At 36.6% G+C, this 15,531-nt stretch overlaps 1 protein-coding gene across 2 annotated transcripts in view; it reads right to left on the reverse strand.

Annotated features, from left to right (window-relative positions):
• Positions 1-5,072: 5,072 nt before the first annotated feature.
• The window catches only part of LOC106061149 (transient receptor potential cation channel subfamily A member 1-like), a 39,876-nt gene continuing 29,417 nt past the window's right edge, over positions 5,073-15,531 (reverse strand). Inside the window, exons 24-28 of one of the 2 annotated variants that reach the window (XM_056031104.1) lie at positions 12,972-13,166; positions 9,573-9,641; positions 9,344-9,451; positions 7,278-7,384; positions 5,075-5,709 (exon numbers count right to left, since the gene is read on the reverse strand). In XM_056031104.1, the coding sequence (XP_055887079.1) occupies positions 5,475-5,709; positions 7,278-7,384; positions 9,344-9,451; positions 9,573-9,641; positions 12,972-13,166 (714 nt within the window). In that variant the 3' untranslated portion in view covers positions 5,075-5,474. Of the gene's footprint in view, positions 5,710-7,277; positions 7,385-9,343; positions 9,452-9,572; positions 9,642-12,971; positions 13,167-15,531 lie in introns of both variants that reach the window. The other variant, XM_056031105.1, reaches the window with a different exon arrangement.

Below are 15,531 nucleotides of genomic sequence, written 5' to 3' on the forward strand. Positions count from 1 at the left end.
GTTGAAGCTTAAAATTTTTTCCTTTCCTAAAATCTTTTTTTCCTTTATATAAATTAATGTCTTCTATGCGTAAAGACTTGGCCTATTAAACCAAGGAACATTATTTAATTCACTACATAGACACAGTCTTATAGTGGGAACAAAACATTCGCTGAATCAATCTGAATTTGTATGTTTGCACTAAACATTTTCCGATTAATAAATCAGTGTGTGTGTGTGTGTGTGTGTGTGTATGTGCGGTTGTTACAAAGCAAGTACACACATAAAAAAACAGATTTTAAAGAATTGAAAACTGAAATATACATTTAAATATTTATCGGCAAACAAAACTATCAATATCGTCTCTAGATCCTGAGTCCCTAATCCAAGGTTGAATTGAGTTAGCACTTCTTGATCTATAACAAATATTCCGGTATTATGAACTAAACTAAATAAAGTATTGAACACTTCTAGATCCAGTCACTTCTCAAAGCTTTCCACTGTTTCATTCTATGAAACGATTGGCCAAAACTTAACGCTGATTACCGACACACATAGGAAGATAAATTTTTCATGCTTAATTTTTCTATCACCAACGCGCGCCAAACCTTTTAACGACTTTTGCAATGTATCCAATGAAAAGAAGATAAGCTAATTGGTCAAAACTGCTTTCGTTAACAGTTGTGTGTGTGTGTGTGTTCGCTGGTTATATAGCAATCACAAATTGTCGGAGATTTCTAGCCGGAGTATAAAAGTTCCTTAAGAACAACTACAGGGAATTACTTACTAACAACGTGGTTTTTAAATATTCAAACGAGAGAAATGATGAATTTCAGAAAGATTTTTTTTTTAATCTGGAGGAAACAGTAATGAAATGGTGATAACAACGTAACCATGTACCCTTTCTCGACTGTATATTCAATGAATACATAGCACAAACATGTGAGAACTAAACCATAATCTCCAAATACAAAAACAAAATCAAATAAAATACTCAGAAAGACATAAAGATAAAGTCACATTCCTCGTCCCATATGCTAAGACAAATTTGTACAAGTGTTCCTTCTTCCCTAGTGCTATTAGAGCATGGAATGAGTTGCCTGAGCCAGCCATGAAAAGCAGTGACTTGGCAGAACTTAAGTCATTGGTTCAAAAGCATGATCAGATGCATGACGCGTAGGACGTAATCATCTTCTTTTTTTTTTTTTTGAAGTGACGTCTGTATAATATAAGAAACGTTTTGAAGTGACATAAGTTTATCAATTCAGTTTCTTGTAAAAACAATTATAACATTTACAGACATAAACAACAACAAATGCATTAAAATGTATGACCTGAAAAGAGAAATACTTTCACACATAAATGTAGAGATGGACAATTAGTTTGACTCTACGTACACAGATGACTTCAATATAGTCTGTGATAATGGAATGTCTTCTACTTTGTTTTATAAGATAATAAATCTTTAAATTAAATCATCTTCATAAGCTTGCTTCTATATTTTAAAGCGCATGAACTTTTTTTAAAAATTAACAATACACTAACCAGTGATGCGTAACTCAATTCGATCTGCGGGTCATTTTCATTTCCGTTACTCGTGTCGTGGGCCTTTTTTTTTTTTGTACCTTTACCTATCTCTTTGTCTGTTGGACCATTGGAGCACCATGTCAGATTCGTCGACCGTCTTTCTCCATCCCTCTCTGTCTTTTGCCTTAGTTAGGACCTCTTGACAAAATGAAATGAAATTGACTTGAAACTATTTGATTAGAAACCCGTGGATCAAGTACTAACAGTAATTAATGAGATATTTGAAATTGATTTTTTTTTACGATTCCCAGTTCATAAACGCAAAAATGTTAAAGGTAATGATAGCAATCCATCAGAGAAAATTGTATAAGACAAGATAAACACATTTAACTGTAAAGAATAATGTAAGTGCCAAAAGTATATATAAGTGAGTGTACAATGCGGGCCGTTCCATTGGAAGTTAAACAAATAAGGGGGTGGTTAGTTTTTCAATCATTTCATTGCAGCGAAGTATTATCAGGGATATTAGAATTTATTCGCCAACATTATGTGCGCCAAATATTGGTGGGGAAGTCATATTGAGTTGGCTTGAATTAAGCTCATATCTTTTTTTGTGTGCTTCACCCTTTGTAAGGAAAGATGTGGAGATATTCTTATATTCCAGTTTTCCAACAAGATTATATTGCGATGAATCGGGAAACAAATCAATGGCGTTGCCGTTGGGTAAAGCTTCTGTAGTTCTTCTTGCTCTGACACTCACCTAGTGCGGCTATTTAGAATGAGTCCATCCCAATAGGGACGTGATATATTATCAACTCAAACAATTGGAATCCATTTCATGGTTCCTAGTGATGGATTGTGTAGCTACGTCCTAATGAAATGTGTTGACATTGCCTACGTGACGAGAGGGACACACACACTATTTGTAGTTTAGTTAGCGAAATCGAAGTTGATTCGTGGTGAAAGTCTTTGCAAACTATTTAAGTATGTTGGACCATTTTAAAACGATCGTAAGTTGAGACAACTAATTGTCTCAATAAGGAAGCAACCTTCTCTCCCCCCCCCCCCCCATTACTTCCGCTTATAGGATAAATGAAGGACAAGAACAACCAATGGGCGGCTTGCAGATCTGATTCTAAAACTTCGTGTCCAAATGTAATATTGAGCGCCTGATCGACAGCAAGGAATTTAACATTTGGGCGGTCTTCAATGAAAACTGCTTACGTTTGGAGTAGTTTGGACTAAATCGACTAATATTACATAATGCGATGAGCACAGACCTTTATCTCAGTGATCAATTTGACAATAAAAACGTAACATAATAAAGTAGCTTCTTTCTGTAGCAATGGTAAAATTCTCTCTTGTTCATTATAAATTGGACATAATTAGAAAATGGAAATACATCTTAGTTTGCTTTTAGTCTGTTTAGTTTTGTGATTGAGTCTAATTGACAAACTTATGTTGAAAAAAAGCTTTTTTTTTTACAAGTCTTATATTATAAATTAACTTCACAGCATACTAAGTGCAGAAGGTATTTTTTAAAAGCTTTGTCAATTAGACGCTAATACATTTCAGTCTGTTGAGCGATGTCTTGTGAATGTATTTGTAGAGTCAGAATTGTGATAAAATGTTTTTAATTAGCACTGTGACGCACAAACATTAGTTCACTGAATACCAACCAATAGCCAATAACCTTAATATTATGAAGCATTATTCAAATGTCAGAGAATGGCTCTACTGCGAGTCACGCCATACAGATACTCCACTTCAAATATTTGATCTCGCAATTTTTAAGCAATCGTCGTATCGCTACATTGACGTGCGTCGTAAAGGTTTCGTGACAGTTCGAGTAAGAAATTCCTCCACTTCTTTTTTTTCCTGTCAGCAGCTGATCTAAGCAGAATATCAAGAGATGGAGGTCTATTGTTTCACCGTGCCCACCAGCTTCTTTTTTTTTTTTTTTGGACGACCAACATTACATTTTAAAATTTGCATGGTGTGGTTGAATAGTTGTGAAGATGGTCATTAAGGAAATAGTTTTTTTTTTCAATTTTACTATTGCTCGGTTAGTATTTGCTAGGATTGTATTATCGATACCAATACCTCTCATACTATAAGACTACTAAAAGTTTGTGAAGTAAAACAAAACAGAAATGAAGTAAATCTAAAAGAGTATCGCGATACTTTGATGTAATCGATTCTTTTTGGATTGCAAGCAAACTAAAAACATTAAAGTGGGAGATAGGGAAACAAAGAAACTTTCGCATGAGAAAGTCAACCTGGGAACTATCTAGAAAGTAAACGTTGGAACTATCTAGAAAGTAAACGTTGGACCTAACTAGAAAGTAAACGTTGGACCTAACTAGAAAGTAAACGTTGGAACTATCTAGAAAGTAAACCTGGGAACTATCTAGAAAGTCAACCTGGGAACTATCTAGAAAGTAAACCTGGGAACTGTCTAGAAAGTAAACGTTGGAACAATCTAGAAAGTAAACCTGGGAACTATCTACAAAGTAAACCTGGGAACTATCTAGAAAGTAAACCTGGGAACTATCTACAAAGTAAACCTGGGAACTATCTAGAAAGTAAACCTGGGAACTATCTAGAAAGTAAACCTGGGAACTGTCTAGAAAGTAAACGTTGGAACTATCTAGAAAGTAAACCTGGGAACTATCTACAAGTAAACCTGGGAACTATCTAGAAAGTAAACCTGGGAACTATCTACAAAGTAAACCTGGGAACTATCTAGAAAGTAAACCTGGGAACTATCTAGAAAGTAAACGTTGGAACTATCTAGAAAGTAAACCTGGGAACTATCTAGAAAGTAAACGTTGGACCTATCTAGAAAGTAAACGTTGGACCTATCTAGAAAGTAAACGTTGGAACTATCTAGAAAGTAAACGTTGAAACTATCTAGAAAGTCAACCTGGGAACTATCTAGAAAGTAAACGTTGGAACTATCTAGAAAGTAAACGTTGGAACTATCTAGAATGTAAACGTTGGACCTATCTAGAAAGTAAACCTGGGAACTATCTAGAAAGTAAACGTTGGAACTATCTAGAAAGTAAACCTGGGAACTATCTAGAAAGTAAACGTTGGAACTATCTAGAAAGTAAACGTTGGAACTATCTAGAAAGTAAACGTTGGAACTATCTAGAAAGTAAACGTTGGACCTATCTAGAAAGTAAACGTTGGACCTATCTAGAAAGTAAACGTTGGACCTATCTAGAAAGTAAACGTTGAAACTATCTAGAAAGTAAACGTTGGAACTATCTAGAAAGTAAACGTTGGACCTATCTAGAAAGTAAACGTTGGACCTATCTAGAAAGTAAACGTTGGACCTATCTAGAAAGTAAACGTTGGACCTATCTAGAAAGTAAACGTTGGAACTATCTAGAAAGTAAACGTTGAAACTATCTAGAAAGTAAACGTTGGAACTATCTAGAAAGTAAACGTTGGACCTATCTAGAAAGTAAACGTTGGACCTATCTAGAAAGTGAAAAGATGCAAAGATAATAAAATATCTATATAAGCATACACTACAGCCAACATACCCAGGTTATCACATAATAATGACTGTATAGAGTCACATAATAAACAATTTTTTTTATTATCTCAGGTTATGAATTATGTTATACATTTCTAGTAAACAATATTTACATAAGCATTTAAACTTGTTCATAGATCCCTAAATTAGGATTAGTCTGACATCATTGTATCCAGTGTCTAGCAACACTAGCCATTAATTAATGCATTGAAATACCAAAGAATTAGCTCAAAAAATTTCTTTATAAATCATCATCAAGCAAACTTAGACATTTGTGGATAGAATAGCTTTTTGAAGTTCATCAGTAGATAAACTAGACTGTTTGAAGTCCATCAGTAGATAAGATAGACTTTTTGAACTCCATCAGTTTATAAACTAGACATTTTGAAGACCATCTGTAGATAAGCTAGATATTTTGATCTCAGATATCAGTGGATAGACTAGACCTTTTGATATAAGATAGAATCTGAGATTTAGGGGGCTCGGTGTGAAATATGGATTTGACTTGAATGAGTTCCATTTCATCGCTACTATCATCGCCGTCCAGTTTCTCTCCCTCGTCCCAATCTTCTTCCTCTGACTTCATCCCCATTTTCTTCAAAATCTGACTCAAGAGATGATGGTTCTTTTCTAACACATTGTTCATATCTTTTAACCTGAAGGAAAATAACAATAGCAGTCATTAGAAGGAAACAAATACATCAGTCATTAGAAGGAAAAAATTACACCAGACATTAGAATGAACATATTACAGCAGTCACTAGAATGAACAAATTACATCATTTATAGCGGTCCCCGAAAGGGGTAAAGACGCTATTAGTTTTGTGTGGTCTGTCTGTCCGTCCGTCCGTCCCGTTTAGATCTAGAAAAGATGTTGAAAATCAGACATTATGATATTGTACACCAATCAAAGTTCTGATTTAATTTTTAAAATCAACTATACGAGCAGTTTTTTTCCATAAAATTACACCATTTTTACAACTATTCACTATTAATAGTAATAAACACGGGAGTCTATTTAGTATGAGAGATAACAATTTTCCATATATTAACACATTTATGTAAACGGTTTTAGATTTTTGTCAATATTTTTTTATTACAAATGTATTGCTAATTTTTGCTAATTTTAGTAAGTTCTGTCATACAAACTATTACGTTTACAATAAAAGTGTTTACTTTTTTTTAAAAGAGAAAAGCTCTATTTAATATGCATATAACTGAAACGTAATTTAAAGCAACAATTAATAAGCAGTTTTTCATATAATCAAGAGAACTGCTGTGTCTTCTCAAATGCAAGGGAAACTAAACTAAAGCTTGTTGTTTTTTTTCTTTTAGACTTTGAATAAGAGATTGACCCTTTACAAAACCATAAGATCAATGAGATAATCATTCTATGACATCAGTTTGGCCACAGGTTCACATCTAGCTTCACCTTCACTTTTACCAATCCTTGGTCTGTTGACTGTTGAGCCGTTGGGGCACCACACAGGATCTGTCAACTTTCCTTCTTCATTCTTCTCTGTCTTTAGCTTTTGATAGAATTTCATAATGATATTCTTTCAAAATATTGAAACCTGCCTTTTTCCCTCATGGGTGGACCACTTCGGGGGCCGATTTTGAGTTTCCACACAAACTGTCTTTGTAGCCTTGTTTCTGTTTCGTTTTGATTCGTTCATCTACTTGCTCTAATTCATACTTACATATAGTCAATATAATAAATTAATGTATAAATATTACCATAAGTTTTTAATCCACTGTATACATCTGCTAATAGCTAATTAAACTATAAAACTCTAAAGCCCCCTCCCCCTCAAAAATGCAAATTATTTTTGAAGCTTAGTTGTTTTTTTTTACAAAGCCTGTATCAAATTACTCTGTCTGACTGACCAGCAAGAATTTTATTTTAAATTATAGTAAAATATATTTGTGCAGAGTTCTTCCCCTTAAACAAGTTTGATTTTATATTTCGCTGTTTAGAAAATAATTGTGTGAATAATTGGACATCATGACTAATCATGACTACACACAAAGTAGAGTCTGATTTGGTGTGTGTGTGTGTGGGGGGGCGCTAATTCGTTGACATTCCCAAAGTTAAAAATTGTGCATGTAATTAAGCCATTTGAAACAACATTTTGTGACCATCAATAAATCGAGTAAAACCTGTCTTGTTGTCATATGTCTCAGCTTTTATATTTATAAATGGTTATGTTACTTTTCAACTTACTTCTGTTTCTGTCTGTGGAGTTCATCAAAGATCAAAGCACCTTGGGCGCTAGCTTCTAGGCATTTGATGTCATCCGCATCTTGTGTATTCAGAATGCGAAAGAAATACTGGAAAACAATACAATAGATTGAGTCGAGCTTTATAGTAATGCACAATTAAGGTCAGCAGCTGTTATTTGCTATGTGATGTGCCAATGAGTGGTAGGTTTCCATAGGCATGCTGTTGTGCACCGCTGGACGGTTATTTTGTTTTAAAAGAAAAAAGCAAATTAGAACAGACCTTGACATTCACCATCTTTACCTATTCCTTGGTCAGTTAGACGTTAGACCGTTGGGGTACGCTCCACGTAAGGTGTGTCTTTCTTCATTCCTTTCTTTTTCCAATCGCAGTAGTAACCTGTCTCTCATCTCTTCGTTTGTGATGCGGTCTTTAAATGCAGGCTCCATCAGTAGCATCTTAATTCCGTTGCTAGTACTTTATATATATATTCTGTCACATATACTGTTTCGGTGACAATGGATGCGCGCTGATAAATCACTAGTTTTGGTTTCTCCTTGAGTCGGGGCAGAATCTTGTGTGCTAAATAAGCCAAATTTTGAGCGGCTGGCCATAGGTCGTGCATGTCAATGCAAGTGTTTTAGGGCAACCTGAAATCACAGCTTTCTTTGTCATTCTATAAGGGCCGCCTCATTCATTGCGCTCTCGGCAATGGTAGCACAGTCTGTCTCCATGCTGTTCGATCTGGGTAATTTCCTCCAACATACAATCATTAATGCCTGTAGTCCTGAGATCTCAGTAGTCTAGTCTTGTGCGTTATTTGGGTCTGACTCTCTCCACAAGCTCGGCATAGAGAATGTCCTCATGAATTCTTCCAACTGGTATGCGGGTGACATGTCCAAACCAACGTAAACGTTGTGTTAATAGAGCATAGAGACTGTGCGTATTGGCCAATTTCTTAACGGACTGATGGAGACCTTATCCTTCAATGAGATGCCAGTTATGCGTCGCATTTTGGTTGCCCTTATTAGTTTAGCATTTCCCAGACACTCTTTGCCATTGCTACAGAAGCCTTTCCGGGGGAGGGGGGGGCGGTGGCTGATTGGTTAAGCGCTTGGCTTCCTGGAGTCCTAGATTTGAATCTCGGTGAAGGCTGGCATTTTGAATTTCGTGATTTTTAGGGCACCCTGAGTCCACCCAACTCTATTGAATACCTGACTTTAGTTAGGGAAAGTAAAGGCGGTTGGTCATTGTCATGGCCACATGACACCCTGCTTATTAACCGTTGGGTAAAGAACAGAAGACCTTAACATCATTTGCCCCATAGATAGTAAGGTATAAAAAGGAAACTTTACAGAAGCCTCTTTCCAATTGTATTTAACCTGTAAATGTCTAAGTTTCAGTCGCTAGTAAGAGGAACTCTATTACCGTCACCTCATACCGAACAATCATTACATGAAATCTAAACAAATGAAAAAACAAGAGGAATAACTTTCTTAAAGAAAAAAAAAATATTCGGAAGGAAAATACACGTTCTAAATCAATAGTCTGCTTCAGAGTCCACCCAGACAAAGGGCAAAGGTTAAATAAATAGTCTGCTTCAGCATTCACTGAGTCCACCCAGACAAAGGGCAAAGGTTAAATAAATAGTCTACTTCAGCATTCACTGAGTCCACCCAGACAAAGGGCAAAGGTTAAATAAATAGTCTACTTCAGCATTCACTGAGTCCACCCAGACAAAGGGCAAAGGTTAAATAAATAGTCTACTTCAGCATTCACTGAGTCCACCCAGACAAAGGGCAAAGGTTAAATGAACACTAAACTGAACACGTAAATATACACAAAATTGACAAAGCTTCAAAAAAGATTCGAGCCTGATGGCATCTTAGCTAATTAACTCAAAGAAGTCAGCAAAGACTTAGAACAAGACATCAACATACCTTTATTTAGGGTAAAAGAATAAAGTAAAATAGGAGTGATACGAGTAACAAGGATTTATTTCTATCACCGTTCCGATAAGTATTTTACCTCAACTCACACCAAAAGATGGGAAACGATCTCGAACTTACATTAAAAAATTTTTTACGAGTGTTAGGATAATATTTAAACTTTTCGAGTGAAATTTGCTGCAAAATGAACCTTGGTACCATTGTTTCTATATTGATCTGTAAATCAACCTGAGGATAAGTACAAATACTGTATTAGAACCTTTTACTACATACATAGTTCCTTTTAAATCTAGTTAGGCAACAAACAGTTTCTTTTCTTTGTTAAGACTATGAAGTGATTGACAATTACCTGCATAGCCAGCCGCTTTAATCTGGCATTTCTCTGTACTGACTCAATGTCACCAACAGCCAAACCAATCTAGAAACAAACAGTTATTGATCAAAACTGAAACAGACTACCATCCAAACTTACCGAAACAATATTGCATGAACACTAAAAACTAACACTCATTTGTATCAACAAACAAGTACATGTTGCAGCCTGTAATTTGTCTATAATTTAAGTTCTCTAGGTTCTCTAGATTATCTAGGTTGTCTAAGTTCTCTAGAGTATCTAAGTTCTCTAATTTCTCTAGGTTCTTTAGACAAACTAGAATCTCAATATTCTCTAAGTTTCTATGTAATTTTTTTCTGCACTTTTGAAGAAAGTATATCACTGAACTGTTGTTTATTTTTCTCAGTACTTAACCAGACAATAACTACTTTATCAAATTAAAAGAATAATCAATAGAGCGGATTACCTTGATAAATCTTTAATACTATCACCAAACGTAACTCTGACTTGAATACTAACCTTAAAACTAACCATAAACCCCATTCCAGAATATTACACACGAAAATGACCTTAACTATATCCCAAGACTGTAGTAGGTAAACTATTCATAACCATATAATTGTAACACATAGTGTATGCCTAAATAATCTCAGCAATAGTACATAGAATGATTACATCATGCAATCAATATTGCCACATACATTTAAACAAGACATTTTTTATTAGGCTTCTATTACATGTCAGTTATTACTCGTAAGAGTAATAAATGGAAGGGGAGATAGTAAGAGATGTATTTTCTAACTACTGGAATTTTTTGGGTTCAAGGAATATTATTATTATACATTATTTGTGAAGTCAAGCTTTTATCAAGGTCCATTCAATCTATACGTTAAAACCTGTAGTTTAACTTACTTAGGTCTTCTTATGCTTTAAAGACCAGCTTGCTGACATAGAAGAGAGCACCTGATTGCATGCGGCCTCAGAACAAGACAAAGGCTGCGGGATACACATTAGAGACCAAAAGAAAATCCACTGCCGAGGACAGACGTAGACGGCGAAAAGAAAATCTTAATCGACCACCGGCGGACAATGGTTATGCTTGCCCTTGGATGTGGCAAAATATCTAGGTCGCAGTTGGGACTGCGTAACACGGGAAATATTACATTCTCATTAATCTTCAGACTCAAAGACAAGCCTAATTATTTTTATTAAATTTAGCGTTTTTAAAGCTAAAACAGACTCTGCATGTCACAAGGTCCGTCAGTGGGCTAGAGCAGAGCAGATCCAACACAGACTGGTTCGACGAAAACAAAGCAGCAATCCAAGAGTTCGAGGGAAAAAAAAAGCCACCCACTACTGTTCTGATCTCGCAAACCCCAGCGGCACTGAAAGAAAGTCCCTCTACAGAGCCTCGTATAATTTTTGCAGACCAAAGTTAGCGAATTTAAAAACAACTGGTGGCTGAAGCTTTCAGAAATCATAAAAGATACGCTAGCGCGGGAGACACGCACGTGGTCAGTCTTTGAATAACTCCACTCGGCTTGCGGCCCAACATACTAAATTATGGCGCCCCTAAAACTGCCCTCGCCTGGGTTAACATGTGAAACACTGCACTGATCCTTAATCTTAAGAATCAAAAACATTGCCATATATATATATATATATATAGTTCCAGGTGACCGAGCCTAGTTCGGATGAATAATTTGTTAAGGAAGACTATATACCCGAAGTCAATTTGGGTATATTTTTGTAATTTCGAAAATGAACGATCAGGTAAAGACTACAAATCCGAAGAGTTGCTTTTTTGTTCTGTTAGTTCTCAATGTAATTGTACATGGCGATTAGAATAGAAAGTCTCTTAAGTGCCCCCAGCAGTATTGAAAACCACAGCTCACGTCGTAACGTTTTACATTGCATCTTTTGCGTAGAACTGTTGGGCTATTATTGGCTTGGAAGAAAGTCTTTGCAGTGTAACTTCTAAAATGGTTACGTTCTGACATTTAATATTGCAATTAGTTTATTCATTATGGCTTTAGTAGGAAGCATCAAGTGATACAAAACCTCTACGTAATAGGGTAAAACGTACACCTTGTAACAAAGTAAAATAACGCATTTAAGAGACTTAAAAAAAAATTCGCGTTAGTATTCTAAAGAAGTGTTATTGTGGGGCATCTCTGTTACCCTAACCCCCACCTTTCAGCTCACAAAAAAAAAAAGATTGCCTTTGGCATATGTTCGTCCCCCACACAGGATAAGTGCCCGCCCAGCGTGACTGTCGGATAAAAAGAAGTTCATACTATTTCGCAAGAATATCGCTGTTTGTAGTGCGGCTATGCCACCGTATGTCCATGATGGTGTGCAAATATCTTTGGTGAAGGCGTTCAAGAAGTCTTAGTTCTCTCAAATCCACAAAGAGGGGTTGAGAGAACCACAGCTTGGTAGACACTGATTTTTGGAGACAGGCGAAGCGATTTATTTCGCCACACTCTCGCTTGGAGGCGTCATGACTATCCCTGATCACATATCAACCTCCCTTTAAAGCAATGGCTCATTTGATACTATGCTTCCCAGATATTTGAAGTTGTCTACCACGTTAAGGTATGTCTATGCGCGATAATCTTTGGGCTGAATAGGTTTTATTGGCCGACTTCTGGAACATGACTTCCGTTTTACCGAGGTTTACAGGTAAACCAAAAAGAGGTGGCAGTGCAATAAAAATGCGTTGACCGCGAGCTGGATATCATCAGGGCCGGCCTTAGGCCACTGCAACATATGCGGCCTCAGTGGGCCCCAACTTTCATAAGCCCCGAGCTAATTCTAGGTGTAAATTATTAAATTAAACCGTTAAAACCTATTACAGAGTTCCCGTGGTCTGCTTGGTTTTCACGATGCTGCTGGAAATCTCCTGCAACTCATTAAAAATGTCCTTAAAATAGACAAAGTATAATCATCGCCAATCCTACGCGGGATAAAAAAAACCGGCATTGTCAGCTTTCATTGAATGAAAATGTAATGCAAAGACGAATTTTTTTTCTAATTCAAAATATTAATTTTCACTTAATATCATTATCCCTATTAATATTAATATTTTAATATATTCTACATTAATAAAACATTACAGCATTCATTTGGACATTGGTCCATTAAACATAGTCATTGACTTTCACTATGTACTATACTTTTTAATATATATATATATAATAGTCCAATAAGGCATATGAATTTGCAACTACATGTATGGCAGCCTTTCATAGAAATAGTTACATGAAGTGTCTCAAATACACATTCTACACTATTATTTTAAGGTCGACTTGTCACTAAAATGAGTTAAGAACTAATTAGTTTAAAAAAAAAGTTTCTGAACATAAACTCTATTGTTCTCTATAATTGTATTTGACACATAAGAAAACTCACCAGTAAATTCATTAGTAATAAGGGCATGAGTATGGCAAAGGCTATGTACAGGATAATGGTTAACTTTCCAAAGTGTATAGTGTCATCTCTGTTGTCCGTGTAACCTTCGTTAAAAGATGATAAGTACTCCATTTCTATCATCATCATGAACGTCCTCAGTATGGACAACAGTGGGGTAGAGTGAGAGTTAGACTCCTGATAGACACATACGGTAGTAGAGTGAGCGTTAGACTCCTCATTAACACATAGGGTAGTAGAGTAAGCGTTAGACTCCTGATAGACACATAGGGTAGTAGAGTGAGCGTTAGACTCCTGATAGACACATAGGGTAGTAGAGTAAGCGTTAGACTCCTGATAGACACATAGGGTAGTAGAGTGAGCGTTAGACTCCTGATAGACACATAGGGTAGTAGAGTGAGCGTTAGACTCCTGATAAACACATAGGGTAGTAGAGTAAGCGTTAGACTCCTGATAAACACATAGGGTAGTAGAGTAAGCGTTAGACTCCTGATAGACACATAGGGTAGTAGAGTAAGCGTTAGACTCCTGATAGACACATAGGGAAGTAGAGTAAGCGTTAGACTCCTGATAGACACATAGGGTAGTAGAGTAAGCGTTAGACTCCTGATAAACACATAGGGTAGTAGAGTAAGCGTTAGACTCCTGATAAACACATAGGGTAGTAGAGTAAGCGTTAGACTCCTGATAGACACATAGGGTAGTAGAGTAAGCGTTAGACTCCTGATAAACACATAGGGTAGTAGAGTGAGCGTTAGACTCCTGATAGACACATAGGGTAGTAGAGTGAGCGTTATACTCCTGATAAACACATAGGGTAGTAGAGTGAGCGTTATACTCCTGATAAACACATAGGGTAGTAGAGTAAGCGTTAGACTCCTGATAAACACATAGGGTAGTAGAGTAAGCGTTAGACTCCTGATAGACACATAGGGTAGTAGAGTGAGCGTTATACTCCTGATAAACACATAGGGTAGTAGAGTAAGCGTTAGACTCCTGATAGACACATAGGGTAGTAGAGTAAGCGTTAGACTCCTGATAGACACATAGGGTAGTAGAGTGAGCGTTAGACTCCTGATAGACACATAGGGTAGTAGAGTGAGCGTTAGACTCCTGATAAACACATAGGGTAGTAGAGTGAGCGTTAGACTCCTGATAAACACATAGGGTAGTAGAGTGAGCGTTATACTCCTGATAAACACATAGGGTAGTAGAGTGAGCGTTATACTCCTGATAAACACATAGGGTAGTAGAGTAAGCGTTATACTCCTGATAAACACATAGGGTAGTAGAGTGAGCGTTATACTCCTGATAAACACATAGGGTAGTAGAGTGAGCGTTAGACTCCTGATAGACACATAGGGTAGTAGAGTGAGCGTTATACTCCTGATAGACACATAGGGTAGTAGAGTGAGCGTTAGACTCCTGATAAACACATAGGGTAGTAGAGTGAGCTTTATACTCCTGATAGACACATAGGGTAGTAGAGTAAGCGTTAGAATCCTGATAAACACATAGGGTAGTAGAGTAAGCGTCAGACTCCTGATAGACACATAGGGTAGTAGAGTAAGCGTTTGAGTCATAACAGTGGGAGAGACGAATTTAGGAAATTTAGGCACCGGATATTTAAGGAGAGGATTTCTCGCATGTAAATGTAAACTTGGTCGTAAAAGTTACGTAGCGAATCTTAAGCATACACGCAGGGGTAACAAAGTAATTTTAGATTCCTAACAGTAAGAAAAAACATTCAAATAGAATTAGCGTAAGACTCCAAACAGTGGGATAAACATGCGAGTATAGTTGGCGTTAGAGAGTAACAACATTTGAGTAGAACCAGCATTACTATAGTCATGACCGAGAGTATTTTCTATTAGTTTCCTTAGATATGGGTTGTTCTTCAGGGTGACTAAAAATATACACAGGCTTGTCGCTAGTTCGATATATTAGTTGTGGACTGAAATGGCTCAATATACATACACACAGATTGTTTATTGTCAGAAGGGTTGGGGAAAATTGGTTACCTCAGCACAGAATTAATTTGTTACAGACCAAGGAATATATCACAATTAGATCCGGGGTCGGGAAACACTTGAACCTTGACCTCAGACTAATTTTACTAACGATGACGCCAAGTGTCAATTCTTTTTAGATTTTAGTTTCTTTCAATTGCAACGGAATGCTACATGACCATCTGTTCTTGAATCCTTTCAACGATGACTGGGGGAGGGGGGTAGTGACTCGTTACTTTATCGTTCTTTACTTTAAAACAATACTTAACCTGCACTCTTTGAGATCTGGGAGGTGATATGAAGGACCGAAAGAAGTGAGATGTAATTTATGTCGCAGGGAGGGTCAAAACTAGCCTCGCTTGAGTCTGGAAATGAGAGAAATGACATTCAAAAGGAGTGTTGTCTTTTACATGTTTCTGCACATTCCTCGTCCCGTATGCTAGGACAAATTTGTACAAAATGTTCCTTCTTCCCTAGTGCTATTAGTGCATGGTATGGGTTGCATGAGCTAGCCAGGAAAACCAGTGACTAAA

Source organism: Biomphalaria glabrata, chromosome 5 (genome assembly GCF_947242115.1).
Source record: "Biomphalaria glabrata chromosome 5, xgBioGlab47.1, whole genome shotgun sequence".
In the NCBI taxonomy this organism is placed as follows: Eukaryota; Metazoa; Mollusca; class Gastropoda; family Planorbidae; genus Biomphalaria; species Biomphalaria glabrata.